Source organism: Ischnura elegans, chromosome 2 (assembly GCF_921293095.1).
Source record: "Ischnura elegans chromosome 2, ioIscEleg1.1, whole genome shotgun sequence".
Classification (NCBI taxonomy): domain Eukaryota; kingdom Metazoa; phylum Arthropoda; class Insecta; order Odonata; family Coenagrionidae; genus Ischnura; species Ischnura elegans.
In genome coordinates this window covers 15556636-15581647 of record NC_060247.1, presented here as the reverse complement: position 1 = coordinate 15581647, position 25012 = coordinate 15556636, and the positions used below count along the sequence as shown (strand labels likewise).

The 25012-nt window shown below is 39.4% G+C and overlaps 2 protein-coding genes across 4 annotated transcripts in view; both read right to left on the bottom strand.

The window, feature by feature from the left end:
- LOC124153422 (slit homolog 3 protein-like) overlaps positions 1 to 7455 on the bottom strand; it is a 106999-nt gene extending 99544 nt beyond the window's left edge. The window contains exon 1 of one of the 3 annotated variants that reach the window (XM_046526566.1): positions 7354 to 7455. The gene's annotated coding sequence lies outside the window, so the exon portion shown is untranslated. Of the gene's footprint in view, positions 1 to 1693; positions 2264 to 2584; positions 3757 to 7353 lie in introns of those variants that run through there. The other 2 variants (XM_046526564.1, XM_046526567.1) reach the window with 2 other exon arrangements.
- Positions 7456 to 12371: 4916 nt separating this feature from the next.
- LOC124153421 (translocating chain-associated membrane protein 1-like 1) lies at positions 12372 to 24575 on the bottom strand. Its single transcript, XM_046526563.1, has 8 exons — positions 24298 to 24575; positions 24019 to 24204; positions 23798 to 23913; positions 23381 to 23596; positions 23148 to 23257; positions 20695 to 20839; positions 18513 to 18703; positions 12372 to 15552 (listed from the first exon to the last, which is right to left on the bottom strand). The coding sequence occupies exons 1-8, from the start codon at positions 24424 to 24426 to the stop codon at positions 15446 to 15448; spliced, it is 1200 nt and encodes a 399-aa protein (XP_046382519.1). The 5' UTR covers positions 24427 to 24575; the 3' UTR covers positions 12372 to 15445.
- Positions 24576 to 25012: the final 437 nt, after the last annotated feature.

The following is a 25012-nucleotide window of genomic DNA, read 5'->3' as shown; positions in this document are numbered from 1 at the left end:
TGAAGAGGAGAAGGCAGGAGTTGAGCATGAAGAGCGGAGGGACAGAAAGGAAGAAAGCGCTGACAGGGAGGAAGGAGGCACTTTTGACCGTTGAGCCGTGAAGCGAGGTGGGGTCACCGGCGCACGAGAGGAAGTGACTTCGGGAAACGGTAGCAGGTGTTCCCTCGCATTGATGCGACCGATCGGGGAGGGAACGCGAATTAATGGCCAAAGGGGAGTAACGAACGGTACCCAGCGTGGAAATACAAGTGCCTCTTCATATTCGCCTTTCAAGGACGAACGATTTCGTCGTAGTCAAGACATTGGCGTCTTAGGGAATGAAAAAAATCCACCATCATGGCTTCCTCCTATAAAAAGGGATTTTTTTCTTTTTTAAACATATAAATGAAATAAAAAAATAATAAAATAAATAAATTGAATCCTTAGTGGTGACATTTGCATGCTATTATGAAGCAGTGGCGTAGCTAGGAATATGCATTGGGGGAGATGGGATGGCCTGGAATGTGGCTACCCCCCCTCCCCCCAAGCAGCAGGGGCTCCGGGAAAATTTTTGAAAAATGACATGCCTGGAAATGCATTTTGCATCATTTTAGTTCTGAAAATTTAACTCTAAACAGATGGAGTTATTATACGTCCAAACTAGACAATGGCTTTAAATATTTTTTTAATTTCTCTGAGGCTTGGGGGGGGGGGATCTATCCCCTCATCCCCCCCGTAGTTACGCCGCTGTTATGAAGAAGAACCTTGATTTCTTCCATGATAAATCTTCAAATTCACAAAACCTGAATTGGATATCTATTTTTTTCCGGGATTGACATTCAAACATCTTGCCCTATTTACCCTTAGCGCCAACTAAGATTGAGGATCAGTTTGTAAGCAAACAAAGTTATGAAGGGAAGAGTTCATTGGGATGGTTTCGTTGCATTGAAGTATAACCAATTTCATATTAATAATCCTAAGTTGCCCGATAGCATGTTAAACGGAGAGATAAACCAGTGACCAACGCAATGAATGAAAGATAGGTCAAAGCGGTATTTAAGCCAATGAGAAAGTCAAAAAGCATTAGGATAATGAGCAGCAGAACTAATCGCGCTCTCAATGAATACAACGAACCAGGTTCAGTGGCGGCTACATGCACGAATATTTCCACAAAAAATAACTGGGAAAAAATTAATAAAGATCTCCAACGGAGGCCCAATTCTTATTGAATTGGAGATTTTCAACTATTCACAAGCCAATAAATACAAAGTTAATGATAAATATGAAGACAGATGATAATCTTTAAATATAAAATGGAAAATAGCAATTTCATTCCTAGTTGCACCACATTTTACCTGAGACTACACTTAATATTTCCTAATATCTTGGAGTTTCCTCATTAAATTACGATAAGGGATTAAAACAATAACTTTAGTTCCGCAGCACAAAATTTAGGAAAAGAAATATTAAAATTTCTTTCGTAAAATTGGAATTTGAAAACAGATAATCGATTGGTATAATAACCTTTGTTAACGGCATTTTGTACCTGATGATAGCGAAGTAAGGTCGCTGAAACGCGTCGTACCAAATAAAATTACTGTGGACATTCACTAAGTTTGCTCTTCATTTACCATGGTATAATAACTGCTGTTTTTCCCTTTCCTTCGCAATCAATTAATCTCCAAGCCATCCACATTATCCGTTTCCGACTCACCTTCACAACTTCGAGAGGGCTGATAGTCCTTCCGATTGCGAATCTCACGGCCCTTCACTTTCAATCACTCCTCCTCGCTTGATTCTCTGGTTGGACCCCGGCGCACTCGTCGGGTGTTGCGATCCCAAGTTCCTCCAATGCTCACCTTCCGCGATTTCAAAAGGCAAGGTGAATGAAGCACAGGCAAGTGTGGGGGAGAAACTCCCAATGCCCCGAGAAAAAAAATAACTCCCCTATTTCCCCTCACTATCCTTCCTCTATTCGCCTGCTTTATCCTTGCGGCATCCTTCGATTTCTCCTGACGTCCTCTAAAGTACACCACTTGCTAAAAAAAATTTCAACAGTTTTCTATCTAACCAAAAAACGTATTCCACGATCTTCGGAAAAAACTAAGAATTCGCTCCTCCTTCATTTTTCCCTGTCATTATTATTTTACACTTCCAGTCGCCCTTTGATATTTATTCCCACAGAGAAAAATCATTTTGAATCCAATTGATCTTTATTGAGCCGTTTCCAAGGAATATTTAAAAAAAATTGTATCCAAAATATCATTCAACTTGAAATCAGCGAACTCATCGGAGATCCACGGCGCGGGAGTTGGGTATGCTGAAAGTTTCGCAAACCGGGCGATAGTCCTCGAAGGAGATTGGTTTACGACCCATTCTTCTTCGGTCCCGATGCTGCGAACAACAGGCGCACCCCCCCCCCCTCCCCAGTTATCTGTCGGACAATTTTACGAAACGTCGCAGCCATTAACGGCGTCAAATGAGACAACTAATTCATTTAAGAGGGAGACGCCACTTCCAAGTTTATCTCTCAAGAACAAAGACGTTGTTGAAGGCGCATTAGTGCGTCTTTAATTAACCCAGCAATGTTGTTACGTTTACTCACCGCTTGTTGCTGTCGTCCGAAGCTCGTCAGCACAAAATACAGGCTTTCTTGAGGTCTTCCTTTGGCGTTGGCTAGGAAGACAGCAGATTTTTAAAAAAGAATCCAGGAGGGGTGATTTCCCACCGAAGCAGGTTGGTCGCTTGGGATTTTTCACACTTCAGACGTAGAGGTAAAGGAAGCGTCAACAACACTTCAACACGGTTTAATCCAGAGCTGCAGCCGCACACGAAGGTAAGTCACACGTCACGCACTGAGAATCCAAGGGAAACTCAGCGTGAAGCAACATCGGACACTCCGATTGCTGTTGGAGTACGCCCGCCCGGAGATGTTGCTCGACGGCCGATCAACACGAAACTTCCTTGGAATCGGATGTAGACGCCAATATAGACGACGTCTCGCTGCGTGCGGAGGGGGAAGGTGGGGCCCCAGGGATTGCGTGTCTTTTCCCACGGCGCCGACCAACACGCGTGCGCGATCCACCCCTCACCCCGAAACAAAACACAATCTGGTGCCGAAGAAAAAAAACATCCAATTTGAATTAAAATCGGTGTGTTGTCGCCGCTGGAGATAATTATTTCGATTCTGGAGATTCTTCGCGGAAGTCCTTCCTACCCTATATAACGTGAATGACATAAATTCATCAACACTGACGAACACCGAACTAGTACGAGGGAATGATGTCTCTTGCTTCGAAAAATTCCTGTTAACAACTACATGAACCTATTCGCTTCATCAACGCGAACATATTGTCTTTGGCTCTCTTATCCCTCTCTAGCGAAAAAAGTTACACCATCATCAGTATCAGATGAAATTTCGGAGTCTCGAGAAACGAATATGTATTAGAGTACAGGCAAAATATGTAAGTAGGTCGAAAACAACGAATCGGCAGTCGTCCTCACATCCCAGTAGAAACACACGGGAACCACGCGTTGAAGTGAGAATGAATCAGGTGCGCTGAAGTTCGGTTTTTGGATTGAAGCGAATAGAGAGTACGTGGGGGCGAGAGTTGCTGATATCGGTATTTTACGGGCAGAATGGACTCACGAGTGCGACCACTGACCACCGTCTTTTCTCCCTTGTACATTCATTGCGTTTCTATTGTCCGAGCAGAGGTTGTGCGGAAGGGAAGATCCGATAGAGAGCAGAGGCGACGTTGGACTCCTGCCCCCAGGCCGAAGAGTTGCTGTACTAATACGTGCTGCTCTCCCAGTACCCCCACCCCCTCTCCACCCACAGAGAAGGGAGGGGGGTGGGGGGGGGGGAGGAGTGGGAGGACGAGCGGAGCGGAGAAATTAGAGATAGGAAGTCAATTTGATGGTTCGATGAATCGAAGTCACAGTTAACCGATTCGTATGGTCAATAATGTGTTTATGGTCGATCAATTGTTGATAACCTCACGATTGACGATAGTCAACCCATAACCAATGGCCCAGCGATTATCGATATTCACCGATTGTTTATCGTCAGTATATCGTTTACCGTCAATAGATTTTCGATGAACAAACGAATACCGAAGATTAATCGACAGTCAACCGACTGTCAATGGTCAACCGATTGCCGAAGATCAGCTGATTCTTCATATTAAACCGATTTTTGAATGCCAATCGATAGCCGCCGTTAATCGTAGACTATGGACGAATATCGGCAACCGAAGAGTAACGAAAATCAACAACCAACACTGAAAACTGACGATCATATTTAACCAAAGTTCGATTCTCGCAATGGGACTCTCAGCTCATCGCCTACCGTCAGCCATTGAATCTCAACGGTCAAAATCGCTAATTTTACAAAACAAAATGGGATGGCATAGGGGGGGGGGGGGGGGAAAGAAGGCGGATACATAGAGTATAAGAGGAAATGGAAGCGAAGAAGAGGGGGGTGAAGGAGGACGTGAGTTGATTTTAGGACTAACGGGAACGACAAATATTCGGGAAGGGATGCTGACGTGTTGCATGGACACTGTTGTTGTTTGTGCGCTCTCGCGATTCTGACGATTTCGTTGGAAAAATTCCACGCTGAGTGAGTGCGAGAGAGAAAGTGCTCCTAGAGCAAGACCACCACGAACTCTGGGTTAGGGATGGCCAACACATTATTGAGAACATTTTTAAGGCCCGCGATATTCATTACACTTTAGTAAAACATATTAATTTTATGTTGGTCAAAGAAGTGAGAACCATAGCATTAAAAATTCATTATCGAACGATTGAATTCCTTAAGTAACAGGATAATTTTATTTCTTCAGCCTGAACGGAAGTGAAATTTACATTGATTTATATCCCCGACGAAAACATCAACCACCCGAATGGAAATGAAGCTGTAAGACTTGACTTTTCTGGCGCCCTGGATCACGGTCGTGCCTGGACTAGACGTACCCAACATGCGACCCCGCCCTCTTGGCTACCATAGCAATGGCTAACAAATTTATATATGCATGTCCCATGCAAGTCCCTCGCCTGGTTTCTTAGATAATACGACTAATAAATTTTTAGAACAATGCACATGGCTATAAAAGAAAAGAATGTCACTGAGGGTACTACGTGGTGCTCCAAGGGTTCCAGTTTGAGCATATGAAAATGCGATTCCCAACTTGACGTGGAGCACCTGTTTGATGCGATTCAGTTGGAGCACGCAATCAGGGAAATCCCAGTAATCCATACATCTGCTGATGCATTTTTCATGGTTTAGGAAATAGTGTGAGAGCGTTTACCGGAGTTTATGGAATAAGCAGCCTTCACTAAAATAGCCATTTTGTCAGACGACCTCGGGGACCGCGGGGTCCTCGCCTGTCAAACCGAATATCGCGGGTTGCAGTCCCGCCTGGGTAGGTAAGTTATCCAGGGCATGGGTGCTTGTGATCGTTCTACGTTGTCATTCTTTGTATTCCCACATTGCAAATGCCTTGTATGCGCTGCTTTCGGGGTAATGCGGATAAATAAGTAAGAACTAAATAAACTGTTTCACTCCAGTGTCTTTAGTGAGTGCCACATTCCGAGGGCTTGTTTGGATAACTAGCGATCTAAAGCTGATTGTTTGTTTCCCACTTACAAAGGGTATGAAATTATCTCATTACGTCATCAATAGGGTAGTTTCCTTCATCAAAGAAAACGAAAGTCATTGATTGCGATTCGTTACCCACCATTACTGTATTCATAGTATACAAATTATTTCGTTTTAGAAATACCGATTTAGACGAATGGCAATGGTCCATTTTTATCCTCATTTGAAAAGGGCCAGATTGGCGCCCATGCGATGCCACTCCACGTGACGTCACAGGGACCTAGTTTCTATACGAGAAGATAGGAGTTATACGTCGTCTGAGGTTACCAATGCATGCATGAGGCGCAGAGCTCAGGGAAACATGTCTTAATAATCACTTATTAAAACTGGCTAAGGTCGGAAAGTTTTCTTCATTTGGTAAGGTATTAATAATCCTTATTTAAGCCAAGCGCTACCAGCCAGCAGGGTACTCAGCTACCCGCTAGCAGCCTGCGTCGTATCAGCGCTCAACTCGCCTCAAGGTCACCTCACAGGGCGGCAGCGGGAACCAGAAATATGCACACGGGAGTTTTCCCGGCATTCATACTTACGCGTCGCGTTTTCGCGCGCTAGAAAATTTTCGCTTTTCATTTAATCGCGAAAAATAGATATCGTCATTTAAAAATCTAAAAGCGTGAAATACCTACTCCAGGAGTAATAATCTTTCGATTTAGGCAATAAAAAAATAATAGGAAACCACCCTATTCAACTTTCGCTAATTCCCACGCTTTAGATTGTCTCACAAAGACGACTAGAGTCTTACGCTCTCACATTGCAAATCGGAATCGAGTTCGAGTTATTGTGATAATACACGACCGTGGCGCAGTGAGGGAGGGTTTTGGGGGTTGATCCCCCCCCCCCCCAGAGCTCAGAGAATTTTTTCACTTTAGTCCATTTTACTTAATTGTATTGATATTACTAATAGAATAGTGGAAGGATGGATATAATATCCCTCAGAAAGCCGTAAAACTCACCATTTTCAACCATTTATATTTAAAATTCCGCAATTTATTAATCTCGCACCTACCGCTTATCCTGGTGGGTATACCACACCCCCACACACACCCCGGTGATAGTTACACCTAATTCCCCCAGCCTTAATTCCTAGCGGCGCCCCTGATACTAGAGCTCTCAAAAAGTCAAATAAATATCCAAGAAAAATAAAATTACGAGTTCTACGAATCAAAGTAAATCTCAGCTGACTGGATTTGTTTTATCAAGTCATCCGGCTCAAACTTATGTTCTTTAATTAAATGCAAATAGTCGTCACTGATGCTGGTTTCGTACTTTTGCGACATGGTTTTCATTGGCCGTTTTGCTTACTGAATGATTCAATGAAACATACTTCAGTTTTTTTTTTCAAATACGTTTGACGAAGGTACGGAAAGTTCCATAGATATCCTCTTCTTGACAATACAGAATCTTATCGGCATTTTACTTCATTTGCCTCAAAATGGAGAATTCTAATCGATTTCGCTTTTTATTACTTAATAACCATTCTTGTTGCGTAAGAATTTCATCCAAGTATCATATCAACCCCCAAATATCATGCGTCTCAATTTGCCCCCCTTCTTGTTTTCAATTTGAAAATATTAAATGGACTCACTATGACGGCGCTGGCAAGTTGAAGTTCTGTATACCGATTAAAAATTTGGGACTCGTCTCTTTCGTTTCGGATTCATGCATACGAAAATTCTTCACCGATCACGGCACAAATATAGCGCGACACTCACCTGTCTTCGGAGGCAGCGGCCACGTGGGCGGGGGCGCGACGGTGGTCAACCGCCGGGAACACCTCTTCTACAGGGCAGCGTGCTTTGGAGCATTTGGGGTTGAACCTGAGACGGCGTGGTTGAAGCCGCGAATGAGAGGGATAGGGAGCAGGAGCGGGGCGGGGGAGGAAGGGAGGGAGAGGAGTGGAACGCGTGCGCTCACGGCTGCCAGTCGATATCAGGTCGAGGGGGGGCACATCTCCGGCCGTGGTAAAATCCGCACTCGCGAAATGAATGGGGCGAAATGAACGCATGCGTAGCCTATGTACACGCCGGGAAATCCGAATTTTGATTTTCATCTGTTTGAAATTAGGAGACCCCTTTTTTATGCACGTCCTTATGGAGATACCATGGGAGATACTATGAACATTTTCTTATTTTAACTTTACTTGGGCTGCTAATATTTGAATAGTAGTGACAAAAAATGTCTGGGGGGCGCCTTCAGGACTGCCCAAGGGGTGTTATATTGTTACGTGTGGCAATGAAGCTTTTTTTAAACAGTAAAAGAAGAGTAGTTCGGTTGAAAAGAACTTCTTTTTAATTTTTCTTATTAGTAATATTTTCCTTTTCCCAAATACTCTTCTCCTATTCAATAACAGAAGTAGTCGGTATAATCATTTCACAAATTTTCACGAGCCAACGGGGGTGCATATAAACCACTTTGCACCCCCTCCCAGCGCCAATGGCCGCTTCCTTTCCTTGTGAATCAGGGGCGGTGAGGGCAGGTAGGCGATGGCCATGGGCCCCGAGGGTCTTCGGGGGGCCCCACAACGCTTGCGTCCATCGTGAAGCGTATGTGAAAAGGGTAAGAAAAAAATACTCATCAGATGACTTGAACATAAGGTTTTTTGCAATTATAAAATTCTACATTTTCATCAGTTGCTAAATTTACAACATACTGTTAAAAGATTATATAAAAAATAAATAATGGTGTTGGAAGATAAAGGAGAACCTGATACTGTTTTGAGAGGGTTATTCAAAAAGGTTATTTTAGAGATTGTTTTTAGATTTTAGTGAAGTTTCAAGGAATAAATTCACGTACTAGATAATGGAACCATAATACATTTTAAAATTTTATAAGCCGAGGAATTTCTCACTTTCCATAGTACTTATTTTTCTTGCGAAATTACCATCTTTTAATTAACTTTGATCTGATTTTTGTAGCCATTATAGCGTCAAAACTCCATTTTCGGGCATGCAATTCCCTCAAATTTTCCGGGTGAGGACCCCCGGTAAGGAGGGCCCCATCTTGAGCCCTCACCGACCTCGAGGGGCCCCAGACACCACAAACCGCCCCTGCTTGCTTGTACTTCCGGGATATATTTGCGAGTAGCCCAACTAACTCGATCACCATGCTCCCCAAATGTATGTATAATTAGGCTTTATCAAAATGCTGACCCTCTCCTGCTTTGTGATCTTGCAAATACCTAGAAATGACTTAACACCACCTTAAATCGCTGGTGCCAATCCTGGTGTCTTTCCATTTCAATGCATAATGTTATTGGATATGGAGAAGATATTAAATACAAGAGTAACACAGTCTGGGAAAACCACCGTAGAGCTAAATATTTTATTGTTTCATGGTTAGGAAGAACCCAGTCTAGCTTCAATAATGTTTTTGGGAACAGTCTCTAGCTGAAGTCCTATGAATGCTGATCGGTGATAATTGCCCTTGCAATAAACAAATGAAAATCCACAATTCAGGAGGCCTGTAAAGTAAAATAGATTAAATTTCCTCGATTATACAAAGTATTTTTAGCACATATGGAGTAGCCTCATGCATCCGAAAGCCTGAATCACACAATCTTTTTTTCCATCCCTCTTGAGGGACAGTACCAGCGATCACACCAATAATAGCGAAAAAAATGACCATTAAACGCGTTAATTTTCCGCTATAGCTCGAGGGAGGGAAATCCCAACCCTTTTTCCGTCGCTTAAACCATCGCTTTCAAGGTTCTTCAGCCAATTAGAATGAGCGAAACAGAATCAGCTGTTGACAGCGATTGTAACTCCTCGCTCGTTGTTTAATTAGATGATAGTTGTGAACACGGAAAGTGACGAATAAGCGATTGAAAAAGAGATGGAGGAAATGACCTTGTGATTTGGACAATGATAGGTGGAGGGATCATTTCTTTGATCCCTGAAAAGTTATCACTCAGACGGACGGATAAATTGATCGTGTGATTATGGCTTAAGGCAACACCTAGAGTGGGACGGAGGGGTCAAGGGGATCCTGAAATTATTGTGAGATTCAATCTTAAGTGCAACCCACCGAAAGTACCATTCAAGAGAAAAAGATCTGGTGGCAGCCTTTCACTGAGGATGTCAAAAGCCTGTGCTAATTGGATTCACGTTGTTCTTTGTTGGCTTGCGCCCCATTTCAACTCAACTCTCTGCTAACAGACCATTGTCAGCCAAGAACTTAGGAAGACAAAATCCCTGACATGATGGTGAGCGAAAGCAGTGGCGCAGCGAGGGGGGGGGTTTGGGGGATAAAACCCCTCCCAGATCTCAGAGAAATTTTTTATTTTAATCCATTTCACTTATTTGTATCAGTATTACTCATAGAATAGTTTTAGGATTAATCAAATATCCCTCAGAAAGCCGTAAAACTCGCCATTTTGAACCATAATTCTTAAAATTTTCTGGAGGACGCCCGCAACTCCTGCTTACCCTGGTGGGTATGCAATACCCCCACACCCTTAATTATCAGTTGCGCCTAAAACCCTCCCTAGCCTTTATTCTTAGCTGCGCCCCTGAGCGAGAGTATTCTTTCTCTGCGGAAAAACATCATTTGACATTGTAATTCGTGTATCCCGGAGGCCACGAAACGACATGAGGATGTCTATTGCAATCGGTGTTGATTCGAAGATATTCATCTGCTGCTATTAAATGTCAAAAGATAATGACAATCGAAGTTTTCACGGCTATATCACGGTCCATGAGTATAAATAATTCTTTCATGCTGAAAAAAATCGTTGCATAATCACAGGAAAATAGATGAGCGTGGAAAAATACGAAAATCCATCAGGAATACCTTGGTGGTTGACCTCGACGTCATAACTCTAACGAAATTGCCAAGTTGCCGAGGCACTGACGAGTTTTCCGAGAAACTCCACTTCTGTTGAAGATTAAACCTTATCACCTAACAAATTTTTAACACAGAAAAGGTAAATGAAAACGAAAATGACAGCGCTTTATTATTTTATAAATTTTTTGCTTAAAAAAAAAATTTGTTTTGGTTCCATGTCTTATACCAAAATCTTTTTTTTCAAAAGAAATTTTCGCTTTAAAATCAATATATTTTCGCGACTGGGGGGGGGGGGGGAACTTCCCTCTGGTGCCCCCCACTGGGTACGCCCATAAACAGTTACCCGAGGTCCAACCGTTTTACAATAATACCCGCCGAGATACATGGTTAGTCAGTTTTAATCGGCGCGCCGCGCAAGCAACTTCCCCGGGCTCCATTCGACTTGCATGAGGCCGCGGAATAAGACAAAGAATCTGATGTTACTATCGTGATGAATCATCTATCAATCAACAATCACATAAATGCATACTATAAGAAATACTTATATAAATAAAATTCCTTTAATTTATAACCTATGAATCCAAAATGTGAGCCCAGGCGGGTTTTTAACTGCTCAATTAGCCCGCATTTTGCTGAGGTAACAGAATGCATCAAGTTGGCGAAATACTAGAAAATCCTCCGTTAAATAGATATTCCATGGTTTAGAATTACGGATTAGCGCTCTTCTACTGTATCTTCATTTCGCTCGTATTTATTGATGCAATGACTATGATTATTCGAGTACTTATAGATATTCTTATTTAATATTTTTTCATGTGCTATTTCACATACACGTCACTTTACGGAATTAAAGTTTTATAACTCATCAAGACCACTGAAAATGCGTAAAAATGGAATCAATAACGTTGTTCATCTTCCATTATAATATTACGAGTGGTAATTAAAAAAAAAGTTAACGCTTATTATTCTTTTAAATATCATTTATCTTTACTGGAGGGGTTAAATGGAATATGGGACTTTCTAGTCCCAACCTCGCCTAATATAGTCGATTTATTATATACCCATTTTTTAGCTGTTACCTGAATTTGGAGTTAATAAACCTTCCTTTTGGAAGTGCTCATTTAATTGATAAATATTTTTGCCGCATATGGCACCTTTTTGTGGCTTAAAATAATATTTTTCATTTATAGCCATACCAATCATTACAGACCTAAAAAATAATCATTTACAGTTTTAAATTTTGTCCCCCCTGAAAATGTTAAATCAATCTCATCAAAATTCTCACTACCTTTGTTTTCTAATCATTAATTCCTCAGAAGATTGTAAACATAATTACTGGAGTAGTCAATGCAATTCCAACTGGTACATTGAAGTAGGTAGTGTTATAACGTGTGAAAAATTGTTGAGAGGTGCTCAAGAACCTCAGAGTAAGGATTGATATAATTGGCAATGTTGTATTCTACTGTTATTCAATTTGGTTGCCGGGAAGTGAATTATTTAATAATAATTGAATTCAACTACTTCTTGAATTTACCTTTTACTAGCAATCAATGCTGATATTAAATGTAAATACCGAAATTTAGGTTTGAAAACAATGAAATTCCCAAAAAATAGGACCAATTTAGGGCATTCGTAAACAACTAAAATGTCAGCAACAGAACTACTGCTTCTTATAGTATTGCTAGAGTAAATACCATCACATCACTTTAACAGCAGCTCCCTATCCTGTTAACGGCTACCTTACATCATTCATACTGAGCAATAATTCATGGCTGAGATATTGGTCGGCATTTCTCAAAAGTTGGGATAGGTTGATAGGATGGTTTAAAACAGAACTAGGGGCATGCTAAATACCCCCAGAAAAATGTAAAAATACTCAACTTTCAACCAGTAAGTATGTAAGGGTTGTTCAGAGAAGATATTCATGGAGTCAGATAAAATGAAACAATTGTAAGGGCACATTTTATTTTTACCTTAGAGAGAAACAAACACCATTACTTTTTAGAAATGCTTCTGCAAAATAGGTAACAGATATTTGTATGAAACAAAGTAAGTATTAAATGCTTATGATAATCAACTATAACAATCTCCATAGAAATAATGGAAGATAACACAAACCATATAATACATTATTTACATTCGAAAAAAAAATTAACTCAATTGTTCATTCCCAAAGGTAAAGGAAAATTGATTTTAGATGAATGTACAATATGACTTCATTATAAACACCATACAAATAGGGTATTCGTAAATTTCTGCTTATTAATGAAGATGATGAAACTAGAACGTCCCATTTCTTCAATCATTACACATCTTCTCTGATAATCCTAGAGCCTCAACCAAAAAATAACATTTCAAAGCAGCCCCTTTTAAGCAAACAAATCATGAAGATCTTCGATACTCTAAAAGAAACACTACAATTAATATAAAAGAATATAGATCAAAATTATCAAAAAGAACAAAAATGCAATTTAAAGATCTGGAAATCGCAGTAGATACAGAAAATAATGATGGCAATGATGAAATCAAGCAAAATATAAAAAGCTCCAAGAATTACAAAGCAGACCAAAGAGAAAAGAGATACATGACAACACATCAGACAGAAGAAATCAGAGACACAAACATTTCAGTATAAATGCCAGGACTCACAGACCACAATTTTCACTAGTAAGCACAATGATAACATAAGCAGAGCTTCATAGGTAGTCCAGGGATTTCAATTGACTTGTAAAGAATGTTTTGGTGTAACCCCAAATTTGCACAATGGAAACATATTTTGGTTGCTCAAGATCCAAAATTATCAATCACCTTTCCCAGTTGAGTACCTAACTAAATCATCCACTGGTAAATGAATTAGATACACAATTGGAAAAAGTTTCCAGCCTCCAAGAATTCCCTCAGCATCATCGAAACCCAACATGCTGTGAGACTTTCTCCGTTATGAATGGAGTTCTGGACGTGTGAAACTGTCGAGAGGCAAGTTTTTAGAGTACAACGTTAGATTTATTGTGTTCCATTAAATGCTGTCCACAATGCTCATTTACTATGCTCCAAGGTTTTAGTTTTTGATTTTATCACTCCTCATCGTAAAAGCTTGATGAACGTGTTCCCTAGAAGAGGCTGCCATCACTTGATGAAATTAAATATAAATGGATACGCTCTCGCTGCACTCTTACTGATGGTAGGAACAACTGAGGCACTAGCAATTCATTTTATGATTGCTGTGGCATCAGAATTGTACTTCATGAGTTTATCCTACAAGTATGCTTTCTGTGCTGTGAATGTGAATACGTATTTTGTTTGTGTCCACCGCAAATGAAATATAAAAAGTAATAGCAATTTGATGTTCTCTAGTGAAGAACTTGTACTTAACGAAAAATACCATCGCATTACACAAATTAAATTCAGTGGCTAATGGACTAAATGTTAAACTATCAGAAAATTACAGATGCCATGCAACAAAATAAAAGTCAGTTCTAACGCTGTGGCAAAAACTCATCCTCACCAAAACTCCATTTTAATTTTCAAAAACTCAGCCCTTTTCGAGCAATATATTTTTGACTATATTTTTTCTTTTGAAAAATTTATGAATAAATAAAGTCTACCTATTCCCCAAAGGAATCAATTCTATAAAAACTTCCACCGCTCAACATTTCAGTAATAGGTGATACTTTCCAATCTTCAGAGATTATAAAAATTCCAAAACAAAAAACTTGTGATGAATTCTCCGAGTGGTAAAGAACAACCACCTCAGCCCAACATCCTGTGCTTCAGAAATACGTTTACTTCTAAAAAAAATTATATACATCTCCTTCTCTCACACAGGATTTTCAATTATAAAACTATTGAAATGATTAGTACATGCTTCCTGTACACAACCACCATCTCATCAGCATAGATGTTAAAAATGGCTTCAACCTGCAATAGATTTTTTTACCGATTTTGCAAGAAGTAAAATGCCATAACTTATAATAAAGAAGTGAATGAATATTTAATCACATAGTAAAAGATAATTGAAGACATAGATATGATTTGTCTCAAATCTTGGCCAAAAATTTAAAAATTCACAGATTCTCACACACGTACAGTGCACTTCAGGAATATATTGACCAAAGTTGTCAAACGTAAAATTTTCCTAGCACTATGCTGCTATTGTTTGCATAAATCACCAATGCCCTTGGGAACTATGAACTTAAGTGCTGTCACATATTTACAACATTTCATCATGATCAGCATGTTAGGCAAATCAGCAATCACAGAATTATTAGTGCAGTACAAAATTTATGGAAACCATTCCAAAAATTTTTCTCGTAAGGAATAAAAATGCCTTTATAAAAATGTAAAACATATTACAGACATGCTGGACTGTAATATACATGATGCATTGTGCACAACCACCTTCTAACCAGAGAGTTTAAACCCAGCACACAAGCAAAATCATGACATGCTGAAATAGGAAAATGGAAGATTAAAAGTTGGCTAAAAGCTCTTAGAATGATCAAAAAAATTTAAACGTGACCTGCAATTGATACAATTCTTGAGGTAACAACACCACTTATTCTAGTTGATGTTTTCTAAAAAATTATCACATGTGAAAAAATATTCCTATCAAATGCTTGAAACATGATATGAAATCACATTTCCAATGCCGCTGCAGTCCGTTAAAGTTGCGGCCCCTCCTCTTTTTCTGATAGTGGAAGACTAAACCATGTCCATGAAAAAATATTTTATCTTGGGAAAACACAATGTCTCCAAGATAATTTTTTTCACTAGTAGTGTTGACTGAATTACATTGGCGTCACAGATTGAAAACCATCCATTCAGGATAACCACTAGCCAATAAACAATTCTCAATAATGCCGTTCCTGTATTTCAGCATTTTCAATAACATTAGGCTTCTTTTCATAGAAAACCCTTAGAAATAGTCTATAACTTCAATGATCACAATATCCCCTTTGATGTTCACTGGAAGTCTAACATGTGGTCATGAATTCAACATCTTACAATTAGATCACTACAGCATTATTTTGCCTTTGGTGATGCAGTCACTGCTCTGGATCGCAGGTTCTTCTTGGTATTTTGATCAACTTCTGGTAGTTCATTAACATCGTCATAACTGCCACGCTTGCCTAAAAGAAAAAACAGTTTTCTTTAACCACAGAACTTTGGTCTTCTTGTGAACTTCATGTCAGAAGGTTCACAGCATTTACAAAATGCATCAACCAGTGAATTTACCAAGGACTACCACTCATATTCTCAACTCTTCTGGACCTCAAAATTAACACCCTTAAGCATACAACCAGTGGTGTAGTCAGGAATTTCCTTTGGAGGGGGGGGGGGGGGGGGGTTTCCAACACCAGTGGGAAAATTTTTGAAAAACTGTGTTGTAAGTGATGAGTTTTAAACTAATTTTAACATTTGTCATAATTAAAAAAAACAATTTATCAAAATAATATTTTGTAAATTCATAATTTTTCAATATTTTGTTGCCTTTTCTGAAGAAAAATAATTTTGTTTTTATATTTGAGGGGGGGGATCCGGACCCCCTGGACCCCTGGCTATGCCACTGCATACTAGAGGTGGGTCAATTAAAATGGCCAATTTCCGATGGTCCGCAGCAGCGTTTTTAGCAAAGTTAATAAAATTGTTATTTCTCATCGCAGAAACACAATTCAAAGACGTACTTGATTGCCTGATTGACAGGAGTGCGATGCAAACAATCATTTTTTGATGATCGCATTGATTGATAGATTTTCAAAAAGCAGTCAGAGCGGTCACTTTTGGGGAGGGAGGTCCCCCGCTCGAATGGTCGAAGAGAGGGACCAGCGAGGGTGAGCAGTGAAAGGGTTAAAAAAATGCTGTTTTCAATCATGAATAACTTAACAAGTAGCCATTCTCTATAGTTTTTTCTTAAAATTTGATCCTCTATTGCTTGCCAGGGTTACTTTCAGATGAAAAATTTCCACCCCTGAGAAGGAATGAAAACAACCCCTAGGGTGGAAGCGTCAATCAGCACTTGTGATTGTTGACACATTCTCCAACTATGTACATATGTATACACAAAATTAAATATTAATTGGTTTAGTTTTTTTAGTTATTAATTATTCAGAGGTTATAAGCTTCACTGACTAGCCTAATTGGAGGATATTAATCACTATCACCCAAGCCTAAAGTTTAAAAATCAGCATAAATTAAAGCAAAATTTGGAGACAAAACGCCTTTGGAAAAGAAACTTCTGTAGGTTTTCATTGTAATTTAGACCTTTTAAATGGTCTTACAATGGCCTAGATTAAAATGAATTCTTCCAATCAAAATGGCCATATTTCAGAGGCTGTTTTAATGGACTTACAATAAATGCCTCTCCCAATGTTATTTTAAGCCAAATATATTTGGCGTTCATTTTCCGATGAAAACAAATGAATGCTGCATATATGTGGTGCAGGGCGGAGGAAACAATAGACTCAGGTACTTGGTTTTCCCTTGTGGCCCAAATTAACGTGAGCCAGGGCCTTCCTCGGCCTCTCAAATGGACCCTCTCCTCCTTGTGATCACCCACTGCTATTTGCAGTGTTTATTCCAAAATGTATAAGTTGCTCATCTTAGAAATCTAAAGTTAATATGGCTTATCGGATGACGCCCACCTAATCCAGGAAATTTCACATCTAAAGTCCACCTTCAGAAAGAATGGCTACAACCATCGTGAAATCCAGGCGGCCCTAAAAAGGACCTCTGTAGAAAGGAACAACAGAGAAGAAAAGGAGAAACCGGTAGCCAGAGCCTGTCTCCCCTACATCTCCAGTGTCAGCAACAAAATATCCCGAATACTCAAGAGACATAACATAGAAGCGATACACAAACCGTCCAGCAAGATAAAGACCTGCATCGGAACACCGAAAGATGACCTGGGCCTCAATACGTCGGGAGTATACAGCATCCCATGTGAATGTGGCCACGTTTACATTGGGGAAACAGGCCGCACCATAGAAAAAAGGCTGACGAACGATGCATACGCTTGTTCCACCCACTGAAATCAGCAGTGGCAGAGCATTGCCTGGACCTCGGTCACCGAGTAGATTTTAAAAGTACCAAAGTGCTATGCCGCACAGACAACTACTGGGATCGAATTGTCAAAAAAGCCATACAAATCAACATACACCAAAAGAACCTAAACAGAGACAAAGGCTTCCAGTTAAGAAATACGTGGAAGTCTGTGATCAATCACTATAAATCACCCCAATTCAGAAAGGACCAATCAGGGCCCACTTGAACGGCCCTCATGAGTATAAATACCGGAGAAAAAACTTGGCTCAACATTAACCCCTGATGACGATGACGGACTTAGTCATGGAAACGTTGGGAACTACAACCCGATACGACACCCGGTGGGAAACCCGAGAAATATTCCTGCAGAGCATACGCCGGGAAAAACTCAGATTCTACAACAAATATTTGTTTATATGAAGCATGGCTATTTCTGTCAGTTGGACTCACACTCGAGGAATCTTTCTATCCTTCTAGGGTCTCTGACAGTGGCCTAGGAGAGGGATCGGCATCCTGCCGAGTTGGGTCCCAACCTTAGGAAGAGTACAAACCTCTGCCTTCCATTGAGGCAAGAGAGCTTTGTACAGGAAGTGCAGAAAAATTTCAAGGGACTTTAAAACGAGGACAAGGAACGTAGAAGAATTTCCCTCCACAAGGCTCCAAGGGTTAACTAAGGCTTGAAAGGGTTAACTAAGTGGCAAACCTCTAGACTGAACCTCGAAATACACAAATGTAAAAAACCAAAGCAAATTCATTCTTAAAAATGCTACGAAACACCTATTCCTCACATTCAAAGTTGGTTCTTAAAAAATAACACAAACGTATTGAAAATTTTCAGCACTGGGGTGCAGTCTACCACACTAAAATCAGCATGATAAGGGCCTATTACACAACTTTGAAATAATTCATCAGTACTCCACTTATCCTCCATTGGGCAAGTTTGACCCTGAATATATTGCTGTTTTTTGGCCCACACTACTGCAAAGCCATAAGCACCATGCATAGCAAACTATCAGTGAATCTGCTCCAAATTAAGATGGAAACTCACCATCAACATCCTTCTTCTTTTTTATCAGAGACTCCTTCTTGCGATCTTGTCTCTGCTTGCGTGCATTGGTGGATGCAGAAGTGGCATTGCTGTGTTTTGGAGCTTGCTCTCTCATGCGACGCAGATGTAATGTTATGAGATTCCACATCAGCCAAGCTTGCAAAAGGCACACAGCAGCCAATGCATTTATCCTGGAGTCACAAAAATAAATTTGATTATTACAGGTGCAAAATTGGACATGCACTCAAATCTTCAAATTCACATTCCCATTCTCAAAATTTCAATTTCACTCTTGCGACTAGCAAACAACTAACTACGCTACAAAAGCATACCAGAAATGTCTAGAAAATAGGGCTAAGGGATAATGAAGTTGTCAATTGGACATAATAAATTTATTCAAAGAGCACTTCAATTAAGCTAAGATTTGTGGGTATTAATTCCTCCTTGGGTAAACAAAAAAATTATTTAAGGAAAAACTATCGGATTCACAGACTGATATCAAGCGATTGCAGGTGACTTCATGAAATTGACCTGGAGAAATGGAATTCATGCCACAGCAAACTGATTAAAAATTTTCTTCTAAGTTTTTCCCTTGATTATCCAATCCTAACTCACAGGGTTATTAATCCTGCGAGTTAGGGTTGGCGGTAATAAAATGAACATGCACACAACATCGTATAATAAGCTCCATTCCTGTGGGATCATGGTTACCTACTCATTATCAATCGAAAATTGGCCATATGGTAAGTCCTCTTCTGTTGAATAATCAACTTTCAGAGATACTAGCATACGAAAAATTATAGCGTGCCCAAAATTTCAATTTTCGCACCTACGGAGTTGGCCAATGCGACGGAGTGCATTGTAGAGGAACTCGCACTTTGGGCACAGTCAGAATATAGTATTAATTAATCTGTTGTGAAGTCAGGAACTATTCAGCACTTCACCTGATTTTGCATCCTGAAGACAGCTTATTTTTTTCAGCCCCAGCTGCGTGGCAAATGTAATGGAGTAATGCATTCTGCAGGATAACCACACTTCGGAATGCATCTCGCTTGTATATCGAGGATTTAAGGCATTTGTTTAATTTAATTGCATGTATCATACAAATGACTCTGAAGCTATTCTGCAGCGTGACTATAAGCAAGGGAGATTGAATAGACAAGAGATTTTGGCAATGTATGCTTTTTGCGATAATTCCTAAAAGAAACGAAATTACAAAGTTAATTATTACGAAACTTCACTTTATCGGTCCCATGAAATTCGTAATAACGAGAGTTAACTGCAACACACTGCGAGTCAACTCAAGGTTTGGCAGGGGGTGAGTGTAGACCAACATGCAATACATTACGTCTTCATAGCAATCGAAAAAAAAAGGCCATTACACATCAGTATCAAAATTATTGGCATTAGTCAAAAAATCCAATGTTATGTATGGGTGTGACTCAGAGAAGAGTATGTAGTGTAAAGATTAAAAGAGTTAGCCTCAAATACAACCAGTTAATGTTGTGAAACACAGGCAAATGCATGTACACAAAGTTTTCCACTGTATCAACAATTGAAGGAGCGGGAAAAATACTTTACAAATACATTCAAAATAACACCTACATTAGTTCAAGTAGGTGAATTTCACATTCACACACAAAACAATATTAAAATGAGCATTTTATGGATTTAAAGTAACATAAAATTCAATTTCTCCTAACAATTCTTAAAACTTCATTAAAAACATTTATGGGATTATGAACTATCCTCACACGCTGAGAACATGCTTTCCATGCTTACCCACCACAAATTATTCATCAATGATGTTGAACAATAATATGTGACACGAAATTGTAACAACATAATCATAAATCTGCAACATTGCAGAAAAAACACTGGTAATGTATATTGTTTAAATAATTTTAATTAGAAAATAGTACTGAATCAAATGTTTTGTAAATAAAAAGAGTTTCTTAATTGAACTAATGAAGTCTGATTTTTTTACAAGTGAAAATTTAAGAACTACGAGTATTTTCAAAATTATTACAATTTACTTGATTTTAGAACATTAAAATGATGCTCTGATATACTAATAATAATGTCTGAAGGGTAATGTTACTTTATAAATAAGAAATTTTTCCATTACCAGTTCGTTAGGATTCATTACCAAATATATATTGGATTAAATAAAATTACTAACCTAACCAACTGTGTGTTGAAATTTCCAGCTGACACATCAAGCCCTGGTGTACCAAGGGCCAGACCATACCAGAATGTGAGCACCGAGAGAATGATAGTAGCCAATCGTACCAGAATGAAAACTCCATTTGCCACCATAAAAACTCCTGAAATTAAGACAAAATGACATAAAAATTTCTAAAGCTTGACACTGTTTTCACATGCATCACGTTTTAATTTTCAAGTTCATCGAAACCTATTAAAATAATGACGTCTTTTATCAAGCAAGCAAAGCATTCTAGTAAAAATGAGAATTGATGCAAAGTTAGGCAAACAGATGCTGGAGCAGATGGTACACTTAAGATTACAGCATATTCCCGATTATCCGGGCTAATGATGGAGAGAATAATTGGAAAACACGCACAATCCAAACTTTCACTTTAATTTCTTGTAATTTTCATCATAAACGTAAATCAATCAATATATTATTACCTACGCAGATTTTGTTATGTAAGATTGCTTTCCTGAATCATTAGCAGCTTTATTTTACCGAATGCGATCTTTTTAGCCGTGATAATGTGATTTGAACACACTTGAATTCTTAGTGCTCCGTGCAATGCCTAGTTTCCAAAAACCACGCATCCGTGGCTGTGAGATCACGGATTCTGAAACTTTGTTTGCATGAATTCTTTAAAAGCACTGCCCAACATCGAAACTACACTGTCAGGCAGGGGCGCAGCTAGGAATTAAGGCTGGGGGGTTTTAGGTGCAACTAATACTGGGGTGTGTGGAGGTATGGAATACCCACAAGGATAAACAGTGGGTGCAAGATCAATAAATTGCAGAATTTTTTAAATGATAAATGGTTCAAAATTGTGAGTTTTATGGCTTTCTGAGGGATATTTTATTAATCCTTACACTATTCTATTAATAATATTTATAATTTAAAAACTACGAGTAGTTTTCTGAGCTTGCAAGTTATGCAATTTCTGAGCTCTGGGGGGAGGGGGGGGGTTATCCCCTAAAACCCCCCTCGCTGCGCCAGTGCTGTCAGGCAGCACGCCGCGTCTCACACAAGTTGCCCAGGACGCAGATCAGATAACTGAGAACGAGCGCACACCGCGATGCTTGCAAAACAGGTACACTGAACTCCCGTGATGGCAACTAGCACGCGATCACCCCATCGTCCTGGTGTGGTTGTAGGAAACCTGGGCTAATGGCAAACTGTCTACACAAGCAAGTGCCTGGCCACGACTCATCTCTACTTCCACTACCCTCACTGCCTTCACTTCTACTACTTATTCCCTTCCACTCCAGATTGACCTTGAGTAGTCACTTCATAAACATGTGTATGATGAAATCTCCGGTTCCCTATTGGGCCATATTCAACCGTGCAAGAGTCCTGGGCAATAATTGCGCGTTTGCGATATGAAATATACATATAATGATCGTAGATAACAATTTTTGTCATTTACGATTCGTTTACCATTCAAGAATCTTCGAAAATCACTCTAAAAGTTTTTTTCTCCGCCTCTGATCGTCATTTGCCATGCTAGATCAAACCTCCAAGTAAACTTGAAACATTCCTTGTCAGCAAGTAATCAAAATACCTCCTTTTTTTGACGGAAATTCTAATGGAAATAATAGGCCCGGTGTAGCCATGTATTAAAAAGCAAATATCCTGCTATCCGATTTTATTTTATTTTTTTAAATATTGCAGAAAACATCAAAGGAGCATGAACTCATGCATGGATAATCTGCAACACAGATAAACCACACCCGGACAATTAGGAGTCTGCTGTACTTGGGTAATAAGGGTATGGTAAGAACGAGGACACAAAAGCAAAAATACAAAGAGGAGGCCTGCAAGACTGAGCAGATATATACTGATAGGAAAGACAAGACAGGAAATTTTGAGATTGGGCTAAGAAAAGGCTTGTTAATAGTCTGTTATGGAGTACAGCCAAGTGCAGGGCAGAAATATAACCTTTAAGGGTGGAGGATGAGAATAGGCTCAGAGTGTCCTAGTTATGGTAATGGAGGAGATGAAGCATGAAAAATGAATGGAGAGGAAAGGTAATAGAAAATAACCAACACGGCAGGTACAAAGAAAATGCTAGAGGGAAGAGGGGGGGGGGGGTGGCAGAGAGGTGGATGCCTAGTGTACAAAAGGGTTAAGGAAGGCTCAGCAAAAGGGAAAAATACAGAGCAAATCGTAAAGAGAAAGTGGAGCCATATGGAAGGGCTGAAGGGAGGTAGCCAGTGCTACAGGAGAAGCACAGTCAGAGATTACAAGCTACAGGTATGAAGGTAAAGACTGTTCATTAGGCCACCACATAAACATACTACGTAAGCTCCATGCTCAATATTTGTTGTCAGGAAAATAAATAGCAGGATATACATTTTGGCAAAGTTGCTTTCTTAAGTCTACAGAGAATTAAGCTATTGTTTCAATATAAAATGAAAATAACTCACCTTTACTCCCATTTTCAGCTTTATCTGCAAAGTACACAAGGCGGGCAGCATGGAAAAGTGCCTCAGACGCATAATGGAATACCAAAAGGCAAATACCCACACGGTTAAAACTGCAAGAAAGGAAATAGATTCAGGTCAAAAGCCCTCCTCAACACAAAAAAATCAACAATTATATAAAATCACAGTCATTTCGCGGTCGGTGTGCAATAAGAAATATAAAAGCAGGAACTCACTTGAGCAAGTAAGCAGCAGCAATAAAAGTCAAGTGAAGGGCAGCATAACGAACACGAGATGCCATTTCCTCACGCTTCACCTTTTGAAAGTACAACTCTGGGAAACAGTGAGTCCAGTATGCCAGCTGGACAATATAGAAGAATTTCAACATGAATGGCATTAGAGTATGAGGATATCCTTCCCACAGTGAAGGGACATTTAACAAAAGGTTTTCCCTGAAATATGAAGTGATAGTCATCCAAATTAATAGTGCACTGCCATCTGGAATACAGCAAATACTTTTGATCACATTTTACAACAAAACATATGTTAGATTCAATTTTCAAAATCAATATTGACAGCACAAATTACAGCGAGTAGGGTAGAAACTATACTGATATTGAATTAGAACTTCAATTTTGACCTTTGTAATATACCTGAAAATGACATCCCCACCCCAGAGGATTGAGACGATAAAGAAAATTAGTAACTGTCCTGATTCGTTGAACTTGCTATGCTTCGCCTTGGATAGATGCATCTTTCGACTTATTTTCTGAAATAAAATGTAAGGAGACGAATAAAAATAATGAAAATTCATTCCCTATGATCTACATATGCATAACACTGAAAACATTCTCAAGAACACAATACCACTTACGTCGAGGACGTATTCCTGAATGATTGCATGCATCACTATACATATAAGAAAATAGAAAAATACAGCACATAAATCTTTCCAACCATATGTATACTGTATAGATTCCCTAAAATCGGTAACTTCATGCTGATCAGCAGTTACATTATGGTGAACTGCAATAAACATATAAGCTATCGGAGAAGAGATCTGAAAAGTAAACAAATTCCAATAGAATTAAGGAACATATTGTAAGTCACACCAAGTTTCACACACTACTATAAGGCAGAAGAATGGACTAACCTGAAACATAAGTCCTATCACGAAAACCATTGCAATGCACGACACGATATCGGCATGATTTTGAATAACAAATTCATGACTTAAAATTGGAGGGTTTTTCGACGACGATTTTCTTCCCTTGAGACCCATTTTTGGGATAGCACCTCAGTCACAGCAACAACAACCAATACCACCCAATGCCAGCTGCCGACTACGTGGTCACTGAAACCGGTGTGAGTTCCCTGCTGATGGCACTAAATGACATCCACGGCAGCAGCCCGGAAAGACGTGTTGTTTCAGACGCTGCCGATTTGGCATATTCGTATCAAGTGCACAATATATTTACATTTATATCGTCACATAAGATAACTAAGCAGACCATAATACTCACTTAAATTTATATTCTTAATTTTCAGACTGTATAAATGGCTCAAATGCTCTACTTAAATCCTTAGTTAAATACACAATCAATTGAAATACCAGAAGTTTCTGTTTTGACTCTTCAGATTCCTGTTATTCTTTTTGCCCTTTAAATTGGTAATATCAGATTGTGTTTTTATTGAGAGTTTTCAGCTGTGTGCAGACCCTCTTCAGCTTCTGGCTAAAAGCGTTATTTTCGATTACTATGTAAACGTAAATAAGTGCTCTGCAGAAGTTGCTATGCAATGGAAATAATAACTAGGTCACCTGGGTAGTTGGACTTCAATGCTAGCAGTGTTCATTGACCCTAACGCAT

Excerpts from the sequence above, each read along its gene's own strand:
- LOC124153421 (XM_046526563.1), bottom strand. The coding sequence starts at position 24,426 with ATGGGTCTCAAGGGAAGAAAATCGTCGTCGAAAAACCCTCCAATTTTA. Across the intron at positions 23,597-23,797 it reads GGTGGGGATGTCATTTTCAG|GGAAAACCTTTTGTTAAATG; the intron begins GTATATTACAAA and ends TTCATATTTCAG. Across the intron at positions 15,553-18,512 it reads AAAGAAGAAGGATGTTGATG|GCAAGCGTGGCAGTTATGAC; the intron begins GTGAGTTTCCAT and ends TTTTTCTTTTAG.